This window comes from Elephantulus edwardii, unplaced genomic scaffold (genome assembly GCF_000299155.1).
Source record: "Elephantulus edwardii isolate Elephantulus edwardi_28Jun2011 unplaced genomic scaffold, EleEdw1.0 scaffold00057, whole genome shotgun sequence".
Lineage (NCBI taxonomy): Eukaryota > Metazoa > Chordata > Mammalia > Macroscelidea > Macroscelididae > Elephantulus > Elephantulus edwardii.
The window spans coordinates 14576735-14594194 of NW_006399807.1; the positions used below are offsets into that span (position 1 = coordinate 14576735).

At 43.2% G+C, this 17460-nt stretch overlaps 1 protein-coding gene across 2 annotated transcripts in view; it reads left to right on the forward strand.

The window, feature by feature from the left end:
• The first annotated feature begins 216 nt into the window (after nt 1-216).
• The window catches only part of PRRX1 (paired related homeobox 1), a 97574-nt gene continuing 80330 nt past the window's right edge, over nt 217-17460 (forward strand). The window contains exon 1 of one of the 2 annotated variants that reach the window (XM_006887419.1): nt 217-498. In XM_006887419.1, coding sequence (XP_006887481.1) covers nt 258-498 — 241 coding nt within the window. In that variant the 5' untranslated portion in view covers nt 217-257. The remainder of the gene's footprint in view (nt 499-17460) is intronic. The other variant, XM_006887420.1, reaches the window with a different exon arrangement.

A 17460-nucleotide genomic window follows, 5' to 3' on the forward strand; every position in this document is an offset into this window, starting at 1 on the left:
CCCCCGCCCTGTTTTTCACTTTTTTTTTTTGCCTTCCCCTCCTCTCCTCTCTCTCCTCTCTCTTCTCTCTCTCTCCTCTCTTCCCTTCTCTTCTCTTCTCTTCTCTTCTCTTCTCTTCTCTTCTCTCTCTCTCTCTCTCTCTCTCTCCACTCCCCCCTTTCTCTTCCCCACTTGGTTCCTCTCCCCCCTCGCGCCCACAGCGTTTGGTGTTGATTCGAGCGGGAAGAGGGGGGTGGGTGGGATCGGAGGGGGAGACCATGACCTCCAGCTACGGGCACGTTCTGGAGCGGCAGCCGGCTCTGGGCGGCCGCTTGGACAGCCCGGGCAACCTCGACACCCTGCAGGCCAAAAAGAACTTCTCCGTCAGTCACCTGCTAGACCTGGAAGAAGCCAGGGACATGGTGGCGGCGCAGGCGGACGAGAGCGTGGGCGAGGCGGGCCGGAGCCTGCTCGAGTCGCCGGGGCTCACCAGCGGCAGCGACACTCCGCAGCAGGACAGTGAGTAAGGGGCGCATGCCCGCCAGGGGGTTGGGGTGGGGGTGGTACCCGAGAGCGAGGCCCGAGAGCCCGCCCGGGTCGAAGAGGAAAGTTGAGGGGGCCAGGAAAACTGACGACTCCGGGTACTGGAGGCGAGAATGAAGGAAAAGAGAAGGCTGCGCCCCCTGCGCGCAGGAAGGAGGCCGGGGAGCCGCTGCTCGGCCCCGGAGTCGGGGTCCCAAGCTTCGCCGAAGCCAACACGGCTGCCTCTCTGTCCCAGGCGAGCGCAGCTGTCGCCTCCTCCTGCGCACACAGGGGTACAGACAAGGCTGGGAAACTGGTCCCACCAGGGCGCGAACCGTAGGAGCCTGCCAATTTGGTAAGGCAGCGAGTTAAAGAGTTGAGTCAGGAGGTCGCGTGCGTGGGTCGAGGGCGCACAGGCGCCCGCACGGCAACAGGATCCCCGCAGGCACCGCTTAGCCTGCGCTCAGGGCCCAGGAGCCAAAGGCCGAGCGAAAGAGCCAAAACCCGAGCCACGCCGCCTGCGCTGCGCTCGGGCCTCCGCTGTTGTCCCCACCTGCAGTGGGGTTGAGGCACCCCAGCAGAGACAAAGCGTGATTGACTTGGGAAGCGAAGGGAGTGTACTTTAGGGGTGAATAAAACTCCATCTACTGCCTTGAATGATTCTGCCCCTTTGTAGGTGCGCAGTGGAAACAGGGGTTCAGATGTACAGTCTGGATATGAGATTCCAGGAGCTCTCGCCCTTGGCCGCTAGACTTCTGAGAAAGTTCCAGCACAGTCTCAATCTTACTGTATTTTTAAAGGTGATTTCAATTGTATCTACACATCCCTGCGTCTGTAACAGACCTATCACCTGGCTAATTCCAGTTAATATGGACTTGGGTAAATACAGATATTGCCTCCTCTCAGCGAGGCTGTGAAGTCTCAACTTGTCAGAAAGTTCTAAAGTGAAGGCTGATTACTTTCCAGGCCGTTATTTGCTAACTGCTACTTTGTCTTCAACTTAGGAACCTGTGCAACTAGGGATCACACTGGGATTCTATGATTTCCAAATCACATTGTCAACCTCAGACTTTCACTAAACAAACATACAGAACACACCACCGGACACAAAACCAAGTGAAAACAAGGCCTGCACAGAGGGAGGGGTAGAAAGCTCAGGGGACAAGGTGAAGCAGGAGTAAGGGCACCCTGTTTTCAAGAAGAGTGTCATCTGCACCTCAATGTTCTTTGTCCAGGCCTGGGAATTTTTTGGTGTTGGAACCAAAAAATTGACCAGGGCCTTATCCACAGAATGACAGAGGAGATCTGGGCTGGCCTTTTCCTAAGGAGGGCACTCAGAGAAATGTAGACCCAGAGTCTTCCAACTCTCAGTAAAGGCTTTGCTCAGGGCCCATGGCATCCTGTTTAGGGGACTGGTGCCTGCTTGGCTGCTTTTATACCAGGAGCCTACTGAACAATGTTTGCAGAGGTGCTTTGAGCACTAACAAAATGCACAACCAACATATTATGGTGATCTGTGACATTTGACTAAGGAACATTTAAAACATAAAAAGTATGGAGATTAGGAAGTTGTGAATCTCCACTTGCCTAGGATAGAGCTTCCCTGGTTGGTTGTAGCTCTTGTTTCCCATGGCTAATGGCGAGAGGTAGGCTGTACCCTCCATTCCAAAGAAACCGCTGCATGGAATATCAGGGTGGGGCAGGAAAGATATGTTGGCCTTGCTTTGTATCCCAAAGAGGCTGTGATGGGCTACAAATATTGCAGAACTGAGGAAAGACTGTGGACAACCATAGTCATTTAACTTCTAGTGGATGCTGTGAGAAGAGAGTCAGAACTTTGTTTTGGCCTCCTAGTTGGCATGGAGAGAGGCTGAGCCATGGAGGACAGCCCATGGGAGCACCCCTGTAGAGGCTTTAAAGTTGATGCATGTTGGCAGGGTGGACACTGGGGCTCCAGAGACTCTTGGGGGAACTCCAGGCCAGAGAGTGTATCTTGCTTTCTCTGGGCAGAAGAGATATCAAGGCCAGGGAGGAGTTGGGAATTAGGTGTTTAGAGAAAAAGGGATGAGATTCTGTGAATCAGCTAGTTTGATACTTGAGAGGAATTGGGAGACTCTGGGGAAGAGAAGACAAGGGAAAACAAGTGAGACTTCCAGGCAGAGACTTCAGGCAGAGAAGACCCTGAAGGGAACTGAGACTGTGGCCATTCTTTGGGCCACTAACAAGAGGAAGACCTGTGGCTGGATGATAGACAAGAAGTTCCAGGAGGAGATCATAGGCTTCAGATAGAGAGGATAGTGATGGGGACAAGTTACTGGCCTTTGCAGCTATGAAAGTTCACACACACACACACACACACACACACACACACACACACACACCCTCAGTGAGAGGTGAGATGGGATAGCCTAGTCTGCTGATAAATAATTTGCTGATTTTAGAATCTCACAGTGTTTCCTCCATATCCTTCGCCTTCTCCAGGACAAGGACAAGCCTGATAAATCTCTTGCAGTGGATCGCACTCTCAGTTCTAAGCCACTATTAACAGTCGTCCAGAAAGACGCCTGAGCTACTAGAAGTCAGGAGCAGTGGGGCTGCAGAGCCTCCACTTGCCATGAGGGCTGAGATTCCACTGTGAATCAGATGGCCCAGGGGATCTCAGTCTAGGGTACAGGAGGGGTAGAGGTAACACTTTGGAACTCTTTGCATTCTCCCTAATAGATGGAGGGACGTGAAGAACAAGGTGTTTATTCTTCCACGTAGTTGGGAGCATTTTTTAAAATCCTTGGTCTTTTGTCAGTTTTCTTTTGGGCTGAATTAGTGAAACAGCTTTCACTTATACATCAATGTTAGATCTTAACTTTGCACATTTAAAAATTATGAACTGGACAGGTTTAGGGGAAAAAAGATTAGGCAGGACCTCTAGGTGCTAACCTCACAATGTCCCTAGAAATTATTCACCCCCTTGTTTGATATTCATTCTTCATTTCTGCCCCTACAAAATGGTTTCTTAACCTTTGCACTGATTCTCCCAGTACATTTCTCAAACTTCTGGGTTAACATTAAGTTTAGTGGTGGTTTTGTTTTGGGGAGGGGAGGAGAGTGCTTTAACACTTTTAGGACTCCAATGGCTAATAGGGTAGTGTGGAGTGTGAACAGGGCGCGTGGACAGGGGTAGTCAGGCGCGTGGACAGGGGTAGTCAGAGAGCGGAAAGAAGAACAGGTCATAAAAGTCGGCAGACCAACCGTAGGCTTGGGGATCCCGCTGCCATTTATTAATCTGAATTTCTGCAAACTCTTAGTGAAGGGGGGGGGGGAATCCTGTCTTCCACGTTCCCAACTTCTAAATTAGTGAAACCAGATTGTCCTAATAAGACCTTTTGTTGGAAACACATGTAGTCATAAAAAGGTAGACGGAAAGTCAATTAGACACGCGCGCGCATACATGCACAGGCTCACAACTGGGTGCGAAGTGCACACCAGCGCAGCTGGGCCTCAGGGCCATGGCTGGACGCAAATGCAGAGCAGCGGGCGGGAAATTGATTTGTCACAAAAGGAGAGGTGTAAAGGCGGCATGAAGGACCTGCCCGCACAAACCACCCATCACACTCCATGTGACACAGCCCAGACAAGTCCTTTTCGCTCAAGCAACGCCCAGGGAAGCAAGGGTGAGGACAGGTCTTGGAATTTGCACCAGCATGTATAAAAAACAAAACAAAACAAAACAAACCCAAAAACAAAAAACCCAAGCCAGGTCCAGTTCCCTTCAGTGGACACACAGTGACCCTATAAGACAGAGTGGAAGTGCCCCAAAACTTTGTAAGACTATCCTTTATGGGAGCACACTCATGCAGCTTTGTTTTGCAAACTTTCAGTGAACTCAGACTGCCAACCTGTTGGTTAGCAGTCCAGCACAGGATACTCTAAGCCACCAGAGCACCTTTGAATAATAAAAGTTTCCTAGAATCCGCACATCTCTACTAGCGAAGACACCAGAATTTTCATCTTTAGCTCTCTTTCACACCTGGGCAATCTTTCTTGGCACCCCTAAATTTTGACCTCAATTATTTTATTTTCAGGGGAAAGAAAAAAATCGCAGGGCAAGTTGGACATTTTTCTCTTTTAGAGAGGACGGTGGATCCAGGACTAGGGAATGTCCTGAGTCCCCACTGCTTATTGTCAACAGTAGAGAAGAGTATGTGAACCATTTTTCTTTTATGTACAGAGAGGCAGGAGGCTGAGTGATCGCGTATTTTTAAGAAATTGAAGAAATGACTTCTGGCCACTTTGGGGGAGGGAAGACCTAAATTGGAAATAGGGGCCTGCAAAATCTGGGACTCCTCAGGATGCAAGTCTGTCGTGGGAGCGAGATCCTTTACCCTAGGCCGGCAGAGTGTCCCTGTCCCCATTACGTTTTTCAAGGTTGAAACCATCTCGCGCGCCTTAGACAGTCGGTGGTCTTACATTTTGTCTCTGCGACCTTCCTCAGGCCGCGCTCAGGTCACAGCGCACCAGCGGCGTCGGGCTGCAAGACGTTCACACGGGGCTCCGCAGTTTCTTAGTCTTCTCAGGGGCATCGTTTTGGATTTTACAACAAGGTGAATAAATCATCTCCCAAACCGACAACATGTCACCCTCCCCCGTGCCCAAATAGCACAACTTCAGAAGCAGAGGTGCCTTCCTCCTCCACTTCCAGATCCCATTGAATGAAAGCTCTGAGCAACCCCCAAGTTGCCTGCCAGCAACTCCAACGCCGGGACATTATTCTAAGTGCCCGCCATCGATTTTCACCTCCGAGATTCAGTTTGAATTTTGTTTTAAGGGCTATATTTCCCTTGCAATCTTCTTCCATCGGCCAGGCAAACTGCAAGACTGAAGCTCACCCAGAACCTCCCAGGAATCCTGTCGCTTCGTGGAGGAACCAGGCCCGGAGCCCTGGGGCCTTGTCCGCCTCTGTGCGCGGGACGCCTCCCGCACTCCTCCTGCCCCGGCCATGCCAGCTCTCGACCGCTTGGAATACGTGTATTTCTCTTTATCCCCTGAGAACTGGCGGAGAAGGCAAAGCTGCAGAGCTTTAGATATCCGGAGGAGTGTGTCTGGGGAGATGTTTAAGCATGGTTCATTAATTATTATTTTTTTTTTAACAGGGATTGGAAAGGTTAGGGATGATACCATCACCTCGCCCTCTAGAATAAAGTGTAGGTTCTCAGTATCTTCCACCCTGTTTTTAAATGTAATCAACAAGACTCTTTGCAGGGAATATTTGGATAAAGGGCAACTAACTCCCTGTGGCTACTTCATGCCCAAACATTTACAAAACTACCTGCGAGTGAGTGTGCCTCCCTGCAAGTTCCCTGGGGAATTGTTTTCATTAGTTGCGGGGACCTAGTTCCTCTCCCACCGTTTGGCTGTCCTTTAAATCGCGTCTCAACAGCCCAGAAGGATGCAGATGTTAGTATTGCTATGCACCAACGAGCATTTAGATCTTGTAAAATCAAATAGCTTGGTTGAGGGGGGCTAACAACAATCAATCAATCAAAGACCAACAATCTCGTAACAGTGAAGAGCAATATCAACAAATTGCCACAGTCCCCCATCCCCTTTTCTCTGAATTCTGTTTCTTATTAGATCAGTAAATGCGGCGATACGTCGCGGAGCAAGCTGAGCAGGGACAGCAGGTCACGGGGGTTTCCGGGTCAGCGGGTTCGCGTTCCACGTGTGGGGGAGCCGGGGAGGAAGGAGTCTGCGCCCTGGTCTGGGTGGTGGTCGCTCTGTTTGCTTAATTGAGGGCAGTGGCCGCAAGGAAGTGGTTGTACTGAGGATGCTCCATAGACTAGCTGTTATAAGAATGCGTTCGCTCTTGCGATGAAGCCATTTTTCTCGATAAAAAAAAAAACACCCAAATCAAACCAAACAAACAAACTAAAAAATATATAAAAATACACACACAGGCACACACACACACACACACACACGCACACACACGCACACACTCATTCTAGCCAGTAAGCCCATTATTGGAAGGATCATGGCCATTTTGGAGTTGGGGACAGGGAAGCACTAATAGTGGCTGGAAAAGGAAATTTTTATGAACGAATATATGCCAACATAAATCAATCTCACAAGCAAGTGATTTCTCAGAAGAATTTGAAGACAATCAGAATCTCAAGGAGTCTGTTGTCTGCGCGTTTTTTAAATAGTAGGCATAGGGGCCCCAATTATGACCAGACTTCCGGACCCTTCTCGGGGCCTCATAATGAGATAACTTATTCTCAAGAACTTTGGGATTTATCTAGAAATAGATATTTTTACCACTATCAATTGCTCACGCACAGCTCTGAGGAAGGCATTTGAAAGATGGAATACATTTGAAAGATGCCTCTTAGTTTTAATCCCCAAGGTAGTGATGAGAAAGGATGGGCCCTCTGTTTCCCATTTTGTGGGCTTTCATGGGCTGCTTGTGAGCCATTGAACATTTTCTTAACTTTAATGATAAAGTTCAACGTCAGGCTTTCCTTGCCTTTTTGGAGCGTGAGGAGCAGGAGGAATGGATTCTATGAAGAACTTTAGCTTTTAGACTTATGCGGGTCAAAGTTGCAAACATCCCCAAGACATGCGCACCCTTTTCCGCGCTGCGCTTCGGGCGCTTGGGCCCCGCGCACCTGGCTCTTTGTGGGGAGTTAACGTGCGCGCCACATTCAGGCGCGCGCTCCTTCCTCTCCTCCCACCGAAAGGGGGCGCCTTCCTCCCAGCAGGGACTGTGCCTCGCTCTGCGCTCAGAAACCCCTGGGACTCTGGCAGGATAGAGCCTGGCAGATGCCATAAAAAAAGATAGAAATACCAAAAGCATGAGGACGCTTCAGGGCCTGGATGGATATATGGATGGATAGATAATATGGTTCACGTGTGTGTGGGGATGTTTGCGGGAAACGCAGATAGCCAGCTATGTAGCACGCCTGGGTGTTACTAATAGTGAGATGATGCAAAACTGCTCAGAACCCTCATCTGCAGAGCTTGGTGATGCGGAAAATCAGACAAGCTCTGGATTAGGGTTATTCTTGCATAGCCTAGTTCCTATGGAGTTGGGCTTTATCTAAAGGCTGCTTGCAGCTTTTGGTTTGAATCTCTTAGTGACTCTTCTGGAGGAAGCAGTCTCCTTCCCTTTCGATTTTACAGCCAAGGAGGGTCCCTCAGAGTTGGAGTCAACTGGAAGGCAAAGAGGGCTTTCTGTTGGTGGTGGTTGTTTTGGTTTTTTTAAAAGTGTCTTTCTTCTAAAGAAAGGCCAATATCTGCCCCAGATCTAAAACGTGCCAACAAGTTGAAGAGCTAAAGCCATTCCCAACTCTCTATATCTTGGCTTCTGTTGAGTTTTCCTTTAATACACTAGGCTCTCAAGGGACCTACAGAACAGATGAGGATACATTCCTAACTCCTGCACCCTGGACTGTTTAAATCTTGGAATTCTGTGTGTCAGCCTTACCACACCCTAACACTAGAGACTGACCAGGCAAGGGGACTCTGGGAACAAGAAATTGGCAGAATGAAAGATTTGTCTTCTTAGCAGAAAACCAGTGGGGTCAGCTGTGACTCAAGTAGGTCAGAGTAAAGCTGTGTTCCATAGAATTTTCAGTGGCTGCTTTTTCATAAGCAACCCTCCAGGCCTTTCTTTTGATGATGGTCTTGGTGGATTTGAACCTCTAGCCTTTTTGGTTAGGAGCTCAGCATGTTAGCTGTACCTTCTTAAGTGATGGTTAGTATGCACCTTCCAAAAGAGTCTGAGCTTAGGTGATCACTGGAAACAGAAGCATGAAGCCAAAACTGTGAGGGAAATTACTTTTCCCCAAAATGTTTGCCTCAGAGTAAGAACATCCACCTCATTCACTTAATTTCTCATCATCAGTCATGCCACTATATTTTAAAGGACCTCACAGTGCCGGAAAATTGTATAGTTATAAATAATCATAAAAACAGATGAGTTTTCTCTCAGTATTTTAAATGTATATAGAGAGGCCAAATCTTTTCAAAGAGGATTCAGATATGCAGCTAAAGGCCAAGGGGTGCAACTTAATCAACATTTGAGCCAGGATCTGCTAAATCCAATCAGTTTTACTATGGGCAAAGTGTGAGGCCTAGCCAGCATTTAGATACTTACAGAGAGCCACATTTTCTCAGATTTCCAGCGTACATTTGCACGTAAATTCAGGGCTAGTCTGCAAAAGGACCTCCTGGATTGAACTGGCTGAACATAAGGTTGACTATTCCAATGAAAATAGATATGGACTCTAGACTTTTATACCTAAGCATTGTGTGATTAACTGCTTCTGAAAACCCGCTGGAGGGTCAGCTATGGGTCTGTTCCGATGACAATCACAACAGTGGCCTACGCTTTAGGGAATTGGGCTGTTAAACAAGAAGTCAAGCCTCTCTGGCAGTTTAAAACCACTGGATGCTCCAAGAAGGAAAGTGGGCATTTCCCTCCCATGCAATTTGTTGCTTTGGAAACCCAACGGAGGGTCAGCTGTGAGTAGATTTCTACAAGAGGGCAATGATATTAGCATATGCAACCATTACAGTAGACTAGGAAGTGGTATTAAGTAAGGACACACACATTATGTCCTCTTCTGTTTCAGACAAACTACTTCTCCCCAAATACCAGATGAGAATGCAGCTGTCATACAGCATTAGGACAGCTGCTAACCTGTTTACTCAGTAGTACTTGCCAGAGTGAACACTTACTCCATTTTTGCTTGATTCCCTCTTCAACCTAGCTTCAGTCTTAGGCTCCCTCTCTTCCCCTTCACACTTTATATTCTTTGACAAGGAGAGCTTACCTAGGTTCTCACCTACTTCTAGCATTTCAGTAGCCATCCACAGAGTCATGATTCCCAATTTATAGTTAATAGGCTCCTCTTGCAGTTAAAGAACCATGTATGCAGTTACCTAGTTGATATTGCCATTTAAACATCAACATCAGAAAGGATGAAAAATGGAAATAAGGTCCCTTTCCCTAGTCTGATCTTCTTATTTGTTAGATACAATAGAGTTGATTTTGATTCACTACAAACAACCTCATGCACAGTAGAACTGCCAGCCCACAGAGTTTCCTAGTCTGTAATCTTTATTAGAGCAAACTGGCAGACTTTGTGTTAACAGCTGAGTGGCTAACCTTTGTGTCTCAGGAGGGCTCCTTCATTCTCTTAGAGCTTTCTCTGTTTTCCTGACTGGCAACATCCGAGTGCAAACAAACCCTAGAGATTTCAGACTCATCTTCAATGCCTTCCTATTATTATGCCTTTGTCTGGTCCATCTTGAAGTCTCAACAAACTTGCTTTCTAAAGTCACTTTCAAGTAATCCAATTTTTAAATGTCCATTGTATCTTGCATGACCTGCTATAGCAGCCTCTTGGGTTTGTCTGCAACCAGACTTGTCCCCCTGTATGTGTAGGCAATGTTAAGAGTAAACACAATAGATGCATCTAACATTTCTTGTTGAGAGAATGAATGATGAATGAGAATGTAGTCTTGTTTTTAAATTTTAATTTTAATGAAAGTTTACAGAAAAAGTAGATTTTCATGCATTCATTGTTACACATTTTCATCCCTACCCCCTCAGTTCACTTTGTAGGGGGGGAAAAAATTCATACATTTTGCACAATTTCTTCTCTTCTCCCTCTCCACCTCCCTCAATCTACTCCGTGATGCACCTCTTATTCTGGACTATTGTCATTCAAATAATGCCTTTAAACAGTTCTTCATCTGTTCCAATGCAGTGTTCATTATCCCCACTTTTTCTAGTTTCTCCCCAAATAACATATTCTTCAGGAAGAGCATTTCTTTCTTAGTAAGTTAAAATGGTTTTCCTTTTCTTCAGAACTTACAATGTTTTTTGTTCTCTGCTACATTCAGGACAAATTATTTACTCTGTTTGCTTTTTTTAATGTTATATTTATTGTCTGTAATCTATTTTTACATGTACACAGGTTATGACCCCAACTTTTCCCCTCTTGTTCACCAAGATGCTAGGTTAGTATATTCCTCTACCTGCTTTGCACTCTGTCTCTAGAACTTCTTATCTGAAATATTCCTACTTAGGGCTTTTTAGTTAATTTTAGATTTTATTTTTCATTTTATACTTTCATTTTTCATTTCCTTACAAAGTTCATATATACATTGTGTTTCACACTATTCTTTATTCACATTGTGTTTCATACAATTGTTCCCATATTTTATAATGTTAATCATCATTAGACTATGCCCACCATTACTGTCTTTTCAGGCCCTCACTGGATCTTTCCCTTTTCCTTGACTTCCTCCTTCTACTTACCAAATTGTGCTACCCTATGGTTTTGCCCCTCTTCATCCTCACTCCTCTGCACCCACCCTTTTCCTTCTTGGATCCCCATATGTGTTTCACTTTTTTTAAAGACACACCCCGCTTTCATCCCAGATTTAACAAATCCTTCTTCAGTGCTTACTCTAAAAATAAACTATGCCTCCATAAAATACTCCTTAATTATTTTCCAAGCATTTTGTGCTTGTTAATATTTAATAATAGGGAACTCTAATAGTGTTAAAAACTATAATTTAAAAAATAATTGGTTTATTATGTAACACATAGTACACTGAGCAAAAAAATCAGTTATTTGGAATTTTTTAAAAATAGTGTAATAGTAATAGTGTTGTAATTTCTATGAGTAAGATATTTTTTAAAAGTTTAAGAGCACTATTAAAGTACAATTCATACTCATTTCAGAAAAGACATTATTTTACATTAAAAATTAAATGACACTATGATTACTCCCCTCACCCAGCCTCACTCCTCTGCTCTCCCACACCCCTCCTTAGATCCTCATATATGTTTTACTAGTTATCTATTCCTGCAATCATGGTCTTATACAGTATTTGACCTTATGGAACTGAATTAGTTCACTTAGCATAATGCTTTGCAGTCCCTCTCAAGTTAGATAATGATCATAGAGTCATACAATTTGATGGGCTGAAGGAGGGGTAGGTTAAATAAATGGGAAAGATCCCGTATGAAAAACAATGTATACAGAATTTATAAGTAAACCAGATAAAAAGAAAAAGTTGTCTATTTGTTTTTTTTAATGACAATGTAAAATCACCCAGATTTAGCCACCTTAGCTAATATTTTGCTTTTACATATTTTCTTTCTTACACACTTTTGGATTACATTGGATTACATTGTATTAATATTCTGGATTTCTAATTTTTTTATTTTAACTCAAGGGAGGAGCTTTTAAATCCACTTGTGTGTCCTTTCCTAGTGAGACATGCAGACATTGATTCTACTTAGTCTCATCACGATAATCAAACAAACATGTACACAAACAACAAACAAAAGTTCCCCAGGGATTGTGAGCTGGAGCATCCTAGTACTTTTCCGGCATCAACAGGCCCAGTAAGTGTATTTTAAGCAGCAAAATCCTTCCACGTAAACAATTTCCTTTTTTTTTTGCTTGTTCTAGCTGGGAGCCTTCCCTAGACATGAGCACATGTCTCCTTTTTTTTTTTTTTTAAATTGGAAAGGTCTGCAAAGTACCTAATGGACCTTCCCAGACCGTAGTTAGAGATCTTTTGCTCGAAATGTAGTTCTTATGTGAGTTTTCAAGGAAGAGCTCAGTAAAGTGAGGTAAGACGAAAATATTGTAGGAGATTACAATTTTTCCGTTACTGTGGATGACTGCATCTTGAATTTTCTTTCATTAAATGTTTCAAGAACGGAGCGTGCTTTTTGTGGTAAAACAAAGGCAAGTGATGTTTGCTTCTCTCTGCTATGTAGAATGATGATGAGGTGGAATAGGGATATATTCTAGGACATAATAGTGAGTTTTGACAAAGGGATTTTATCCCTGAAAAAAATCAAAGAGGACAAATTACTCCAGATAAGAAGGCCTGCAGGATCTTAGCTAATTATTTAACGTGATAATTACAGAGAAAATGTGAATTGTTATTGTGGTGTACATTTAAAAATCATTCCCAGACAAATTGACATTGCAACATTCATGGTAGAATACAAATGTTTCATTCAGGAAAAAGTGTTAACAAGTGATAGAATATCACTTGTTAGAATTAAAATCTGAAAGTAGCAATGAAATAGATCTTCCTAATTAATCTCTTTCCTCAGGAGAAAGGGGAAACTTTTACTCTTTGAAGAGTAAAAGCCACACTTGCCCAATAAAAGTCCCTGCAGTTCCTCAGATTGCCCATTTCTGAGGGAGAAGAGGAAAGGCACCACCCAGAGAGAGCTGTGCCTCTTACCAGATGTGCTGTGCAGCAACTTTAATCATCAAGACGGGGGAAGACCACAGGATGAATCCTCAACACATTTAAGAAATAAAATGGAATTTTAGCTCGTTAATCACGAAACTAAATTCTGCAATTTTGCTAGGCATATTTCAGAGACTGAATCCCATTTGACAAGAGAAACAGAAACTAGTATCATTACACATTGTGGCTGTGAGAGCCTGTTGCTGGCTTCCTCCAGGAAAGCGGAGATTTGCGCGGGTGTGAACATTTTTACTCAGAATATATACTCTACTGTCGCTGCATTTTTATTCTCTATTGTGTTGTCTTTACTCCAACATCCCCCTTTCTTAGGGTAGTGGGGGGTGGGGGGAGTCTCTGTTTTCTCCACTATTTTAATTTTGGAAGGCTTGGGAGATACAGGCTACCTTGGATAGCCAAGAAATTCAAGCTGTGTTCTCCGAGGACTTCGAGTACAATCATTTTAACAGAATGAATAGACTCAAACTGCTAGGTCATTTGCTAGTAGAAATTGGGGGATTTTTGGGGGGGCCATGAAACTTCATTTAAATTTAAGGATATTAGGAATGATACTGGACTCAGACTACAGTGTTCTGTCGTGCTTCTACCATGAACTTCCTACTTAACTATAGATGAGTCTCTAGGCTTCCACTTCTTCATCTGTAAAATTTGTCCATTAATAGCTACCACACAACATTGGTGTTTGGAATAATGAGGGCCCATATCCTGACGCTTTCTGATAAAGACACTAAAAAAAAAAAATCACTCCCATTTCCTACTCCTGCTTTCTACTGTATTTCTAACTTATTTTGGGCATAGATACAAATAAAATCAATGTGATTTCCCAATAAATATCTCAGTCACCAAAGGACAGATAGTCTTAACACCACTGTTATAAAATAGGACAGATGGGGCAGGGGAAAGATAGAACAGGAGTGGATAGACAACAAACACTACATAAGAGCAGATGAGGGGAAGAACTGTCTGAAAGGAATATATGATTAGGCATTAGATGTATGACAACAAAAACATTGCGTGGTGTTAGCGTAAGATATGGGAAGCCATCCAAGGTTTTATCCCACTTAGTTTCATTAGGAAAATCAAACAAACACACATACACAGACAACAAAAGTTCCCAAAGGACTGTTAGCTGTAGCATCACAGGTATTTCCTAGCATTACTATTACTCCACATATCATACTTTCTCTGCACTTTAACCTGTTGAGTGAGTAGGTAGACATTGGTGTTTTACCTACAGCTAGAGAGACACAGAGCCCCACTGCAAGGCTCTGGCAGACCCAGCAGTTTGCTCAGAAATTTCTGATTATGGTGGACTAACCTTTTTTACTTTACCATAAAACAATAATGTAAATATTTTAAACCCTTTGATGGTACCAGCCTTTTGTATTTTATTCTTCACTGCAAAATTTAGAGTTTCTGAAGAATACAAATCTTTCCCTCTCACTTTAACCACTAGGTTTTATGACGTAGATATGGCATGTGATCATGCAATGGGGTGTATTAAGACTTCTTGTTTCAAATTTGCCCTAGTCAGGAAGTTTTCAGGAAGCCAACAAGTTAAATTCTCTCGATGGTGTAACATCTCTAACACAGCACTATCTTACTGCTCAAGTAAGATCTTCAGGGGTTTCACTTAATTTTTTGTACGTGAATGAAACTCACCACGTTAACTGTGATTATACATAGTGTTAGCATTCGTTTTCCAATTTAGATTTCCAAACAAGTTGAGTAAGATAAAAATCCCATGGCCTGCTTTCAAACAAATTGCTTTGAAATCTGATGATCTTGGAAGACACACAGACTGTATTTCTAAATCATGAGGCATCTAGAGCTTTTATTTATTTTTTTTTACTGAGTATTTAAAAACAAAATCTTCTTGGCATTCTTAGGTAATAGACAAGTGTGGTTAAGAGTTGTAGTACTTGTGGAGAATATGGTTCATTGTGGGTAGGACTCTGAATATGTTTATCACAATATTAATATGCTAATGGTCTAGGGAAACAGAACTTCTGTGCCTCATGCAAGAAAGACAAATGACTTAAACACGTCAATTGGGTGTTAGTCAGAGATTAGGAGGGCATCATGCTTGGGCAATGTGTGTATTATCTGTCTATGAGTGTGTGTTTGTGCTAAAAATACTGTGTCTTTATGATGTAGTATAGAGTCTCCAGTTGGAGTATAGATAAATGAATGCATGAACTAATAAATGATGAGTGAAAAAGAACACATATATAGGATGTGCTGGATTGTTGTCAAACAGTACTAACACAATGGTTGAACAGCATACCTGTTGACAGAGGTCACCAGGTGCTCCATGGGAGAAAAAAGTTTTAGCTTGCTTTTACAAAGTTTTACAGCCTTGGAAACTTTACTAGACAGTTTCATCCTCCCCTAGAGGGTCTCCATGAGCCAGAATTGACTTGAGGACAGAGGGCTTGTTTTTTTGTTTTTGTGATTAGATGCCTTTCATTGTCCTAAGCACTTCACATAAAAGAAAGAGAATATAGTTTGAGACAACTATTTAGAAATGTAAGCATTCTAACGAAATTTAATTTTATGTGATTGGTTTTACAGCCTTTTTTTTAAAGAAGCATTTTTGAGGAGAAAAGCACATATCAGGTATATGACACTGGGCTTCACAGATACTCGACGAACAACTCATTGCCCTCAAATCAGAACCAACTCATCGCTGAGCCTCCAGCAGATTTTCAGAGTCTGTAAACTGCACAGGAGAAGATTGTCCATTATTTTTCTGAGGAGCAGATGGTGGAATCAACCCACCTTCTTTTGAATTGGTAGCTCATCCCTTTAACCACTATGCCTCCAGAACTCCCTTTTTCACAGATATCAGTACTTGGAATTTAACTTTACTTTTGTACTTACATTTTAAAATTGAAATATGCCACCTTTAGGAAGATATGTTAAATACTTTATATATCCACCTACCCTCCCATAATGACATTACTTTAACATGGCTTCTAAAACCCTTACTCTCTTCCTAACAGTAATACAGTTTTATTTACTTGTCTGAGAAAGCAAAATTTTAATTCTCTGAAGTTTCAGGATAATGTTTCCAGGTTGACAGTGTTTGAAGACAATGGTTCCTATAAAGACTACTGCAAAACCCACCCCAACCCACTGTCTTGGAGTCCATTCTGACTCATGGTGACCAACCCTGTACTGGGTTTCCAAGGCTATAAATCATAAAGTTAGCAGACTGTATCATTTTTTTCCATTGGAGCTACAGATAGTGGGTTCAAACTATTAACCTTGTGGTTGGTAGCCCAGCATTTAATGCACTATGCCACCAGGGTATCGCCTTTCTATAAACATTGAAGACAAGAAAGCCCTCTGGGGAAGTTCTGCTTCTACTAGGTCTGTTGTGTCCTGGAATCTACTGTATAGCTTGCAGCTGCCTTAGTATACTTTGACGTTGTATCTCAAATATTTCTTCTGAAGATCTGCTTCAAGACCCTTGTCCCAAATAGATTTTCTTCTAAATGTTGACCTAACACAATAACAACAATAAGTATCAGAAGTATAGTGATTGTTTGCTAATGAAGTATATATGTAATTCATAGATTACTGTCCATAAGTAGGGCGTAGGGTATTTGAGGTGGGAAATAAACTTCTAACTGACAATTTAGCTACTTAAAAAGCACCTATATTTAGAAGAGCATTAATAAGTGTGATTTTTTTAGAAAGCTTTGGAAGAAGAGAACTAGAAAGAGAGGTCTTAGCAGGGACAAAGAAGGGTAAACCCAGAGGAAAAGGTTTCCTCCCTGGAGCCATATTCTGCAGTGGAGACTTCTGTGGAGTCCTAGGCCTGTAAGGTCATCTGGGATCCTTTGGTGATATTAGCTTTACTCTAGTGGTTTCTGACATCACTGGAGCCCCCTTAGAGGGATTACAACTTCCTAATTCACAGCTGATGTTTATTTTAGATTTCATTATTTTTGGAACACACAGGCAGCTTACCCAGGGGAATGATACGGTTATGCACTTGCAAGTCTTGTTGTTGCATAGTTAAATATGTCAGAAGTAATTCACCAAGTGTCATAACAGTCCATATTTCAGGGCTTGCAGATGCTAGTCTGGGTGGTAGTGACTGTCCTGAAAATGATCCCAATTGACTTGCCTTCTCAGTGAGCTCTCTTTTTGGTGAAGCAGTTACCAGTCACAGCTAGGCTTGCTGGGTTGAATGTTGTTTTCTTAGCAGTAAGAGTCTTCCATGTGACACAGACTTCTGTAGTTAGCTCTATAACTCTATCCCATGAGGATAAAACATGTATATGAGAGAAAACCAGACTCACCTTTGTCTCCAGAAACACACCGTTGCTCTTGAGTACTTTAGAGAGGTCCCTAACCGCAGACTTTCCTATGGCAATATGTCTTTTAATTTCCTGGCTGCTGGTGCCAAGAGTGTTGATTGTGGAGCCAAGCAAACTAAAGCTGTGAACAATCTCAATCTCTTCACCATCCATCCTGATGCTGCCAATTGGTCCAGTGGTGAGAATCTTTGTCTTCTTGACATTGAGCCTCAATCCATACTGTAGGCTGCAGTCCTTGACACTCTGCAGCAAGCGCTTCAGGTCCTCCTCAGTTTCAGCAAGCAGGGTTGTGCCATCTGCATAACGCAGATTGTTTATG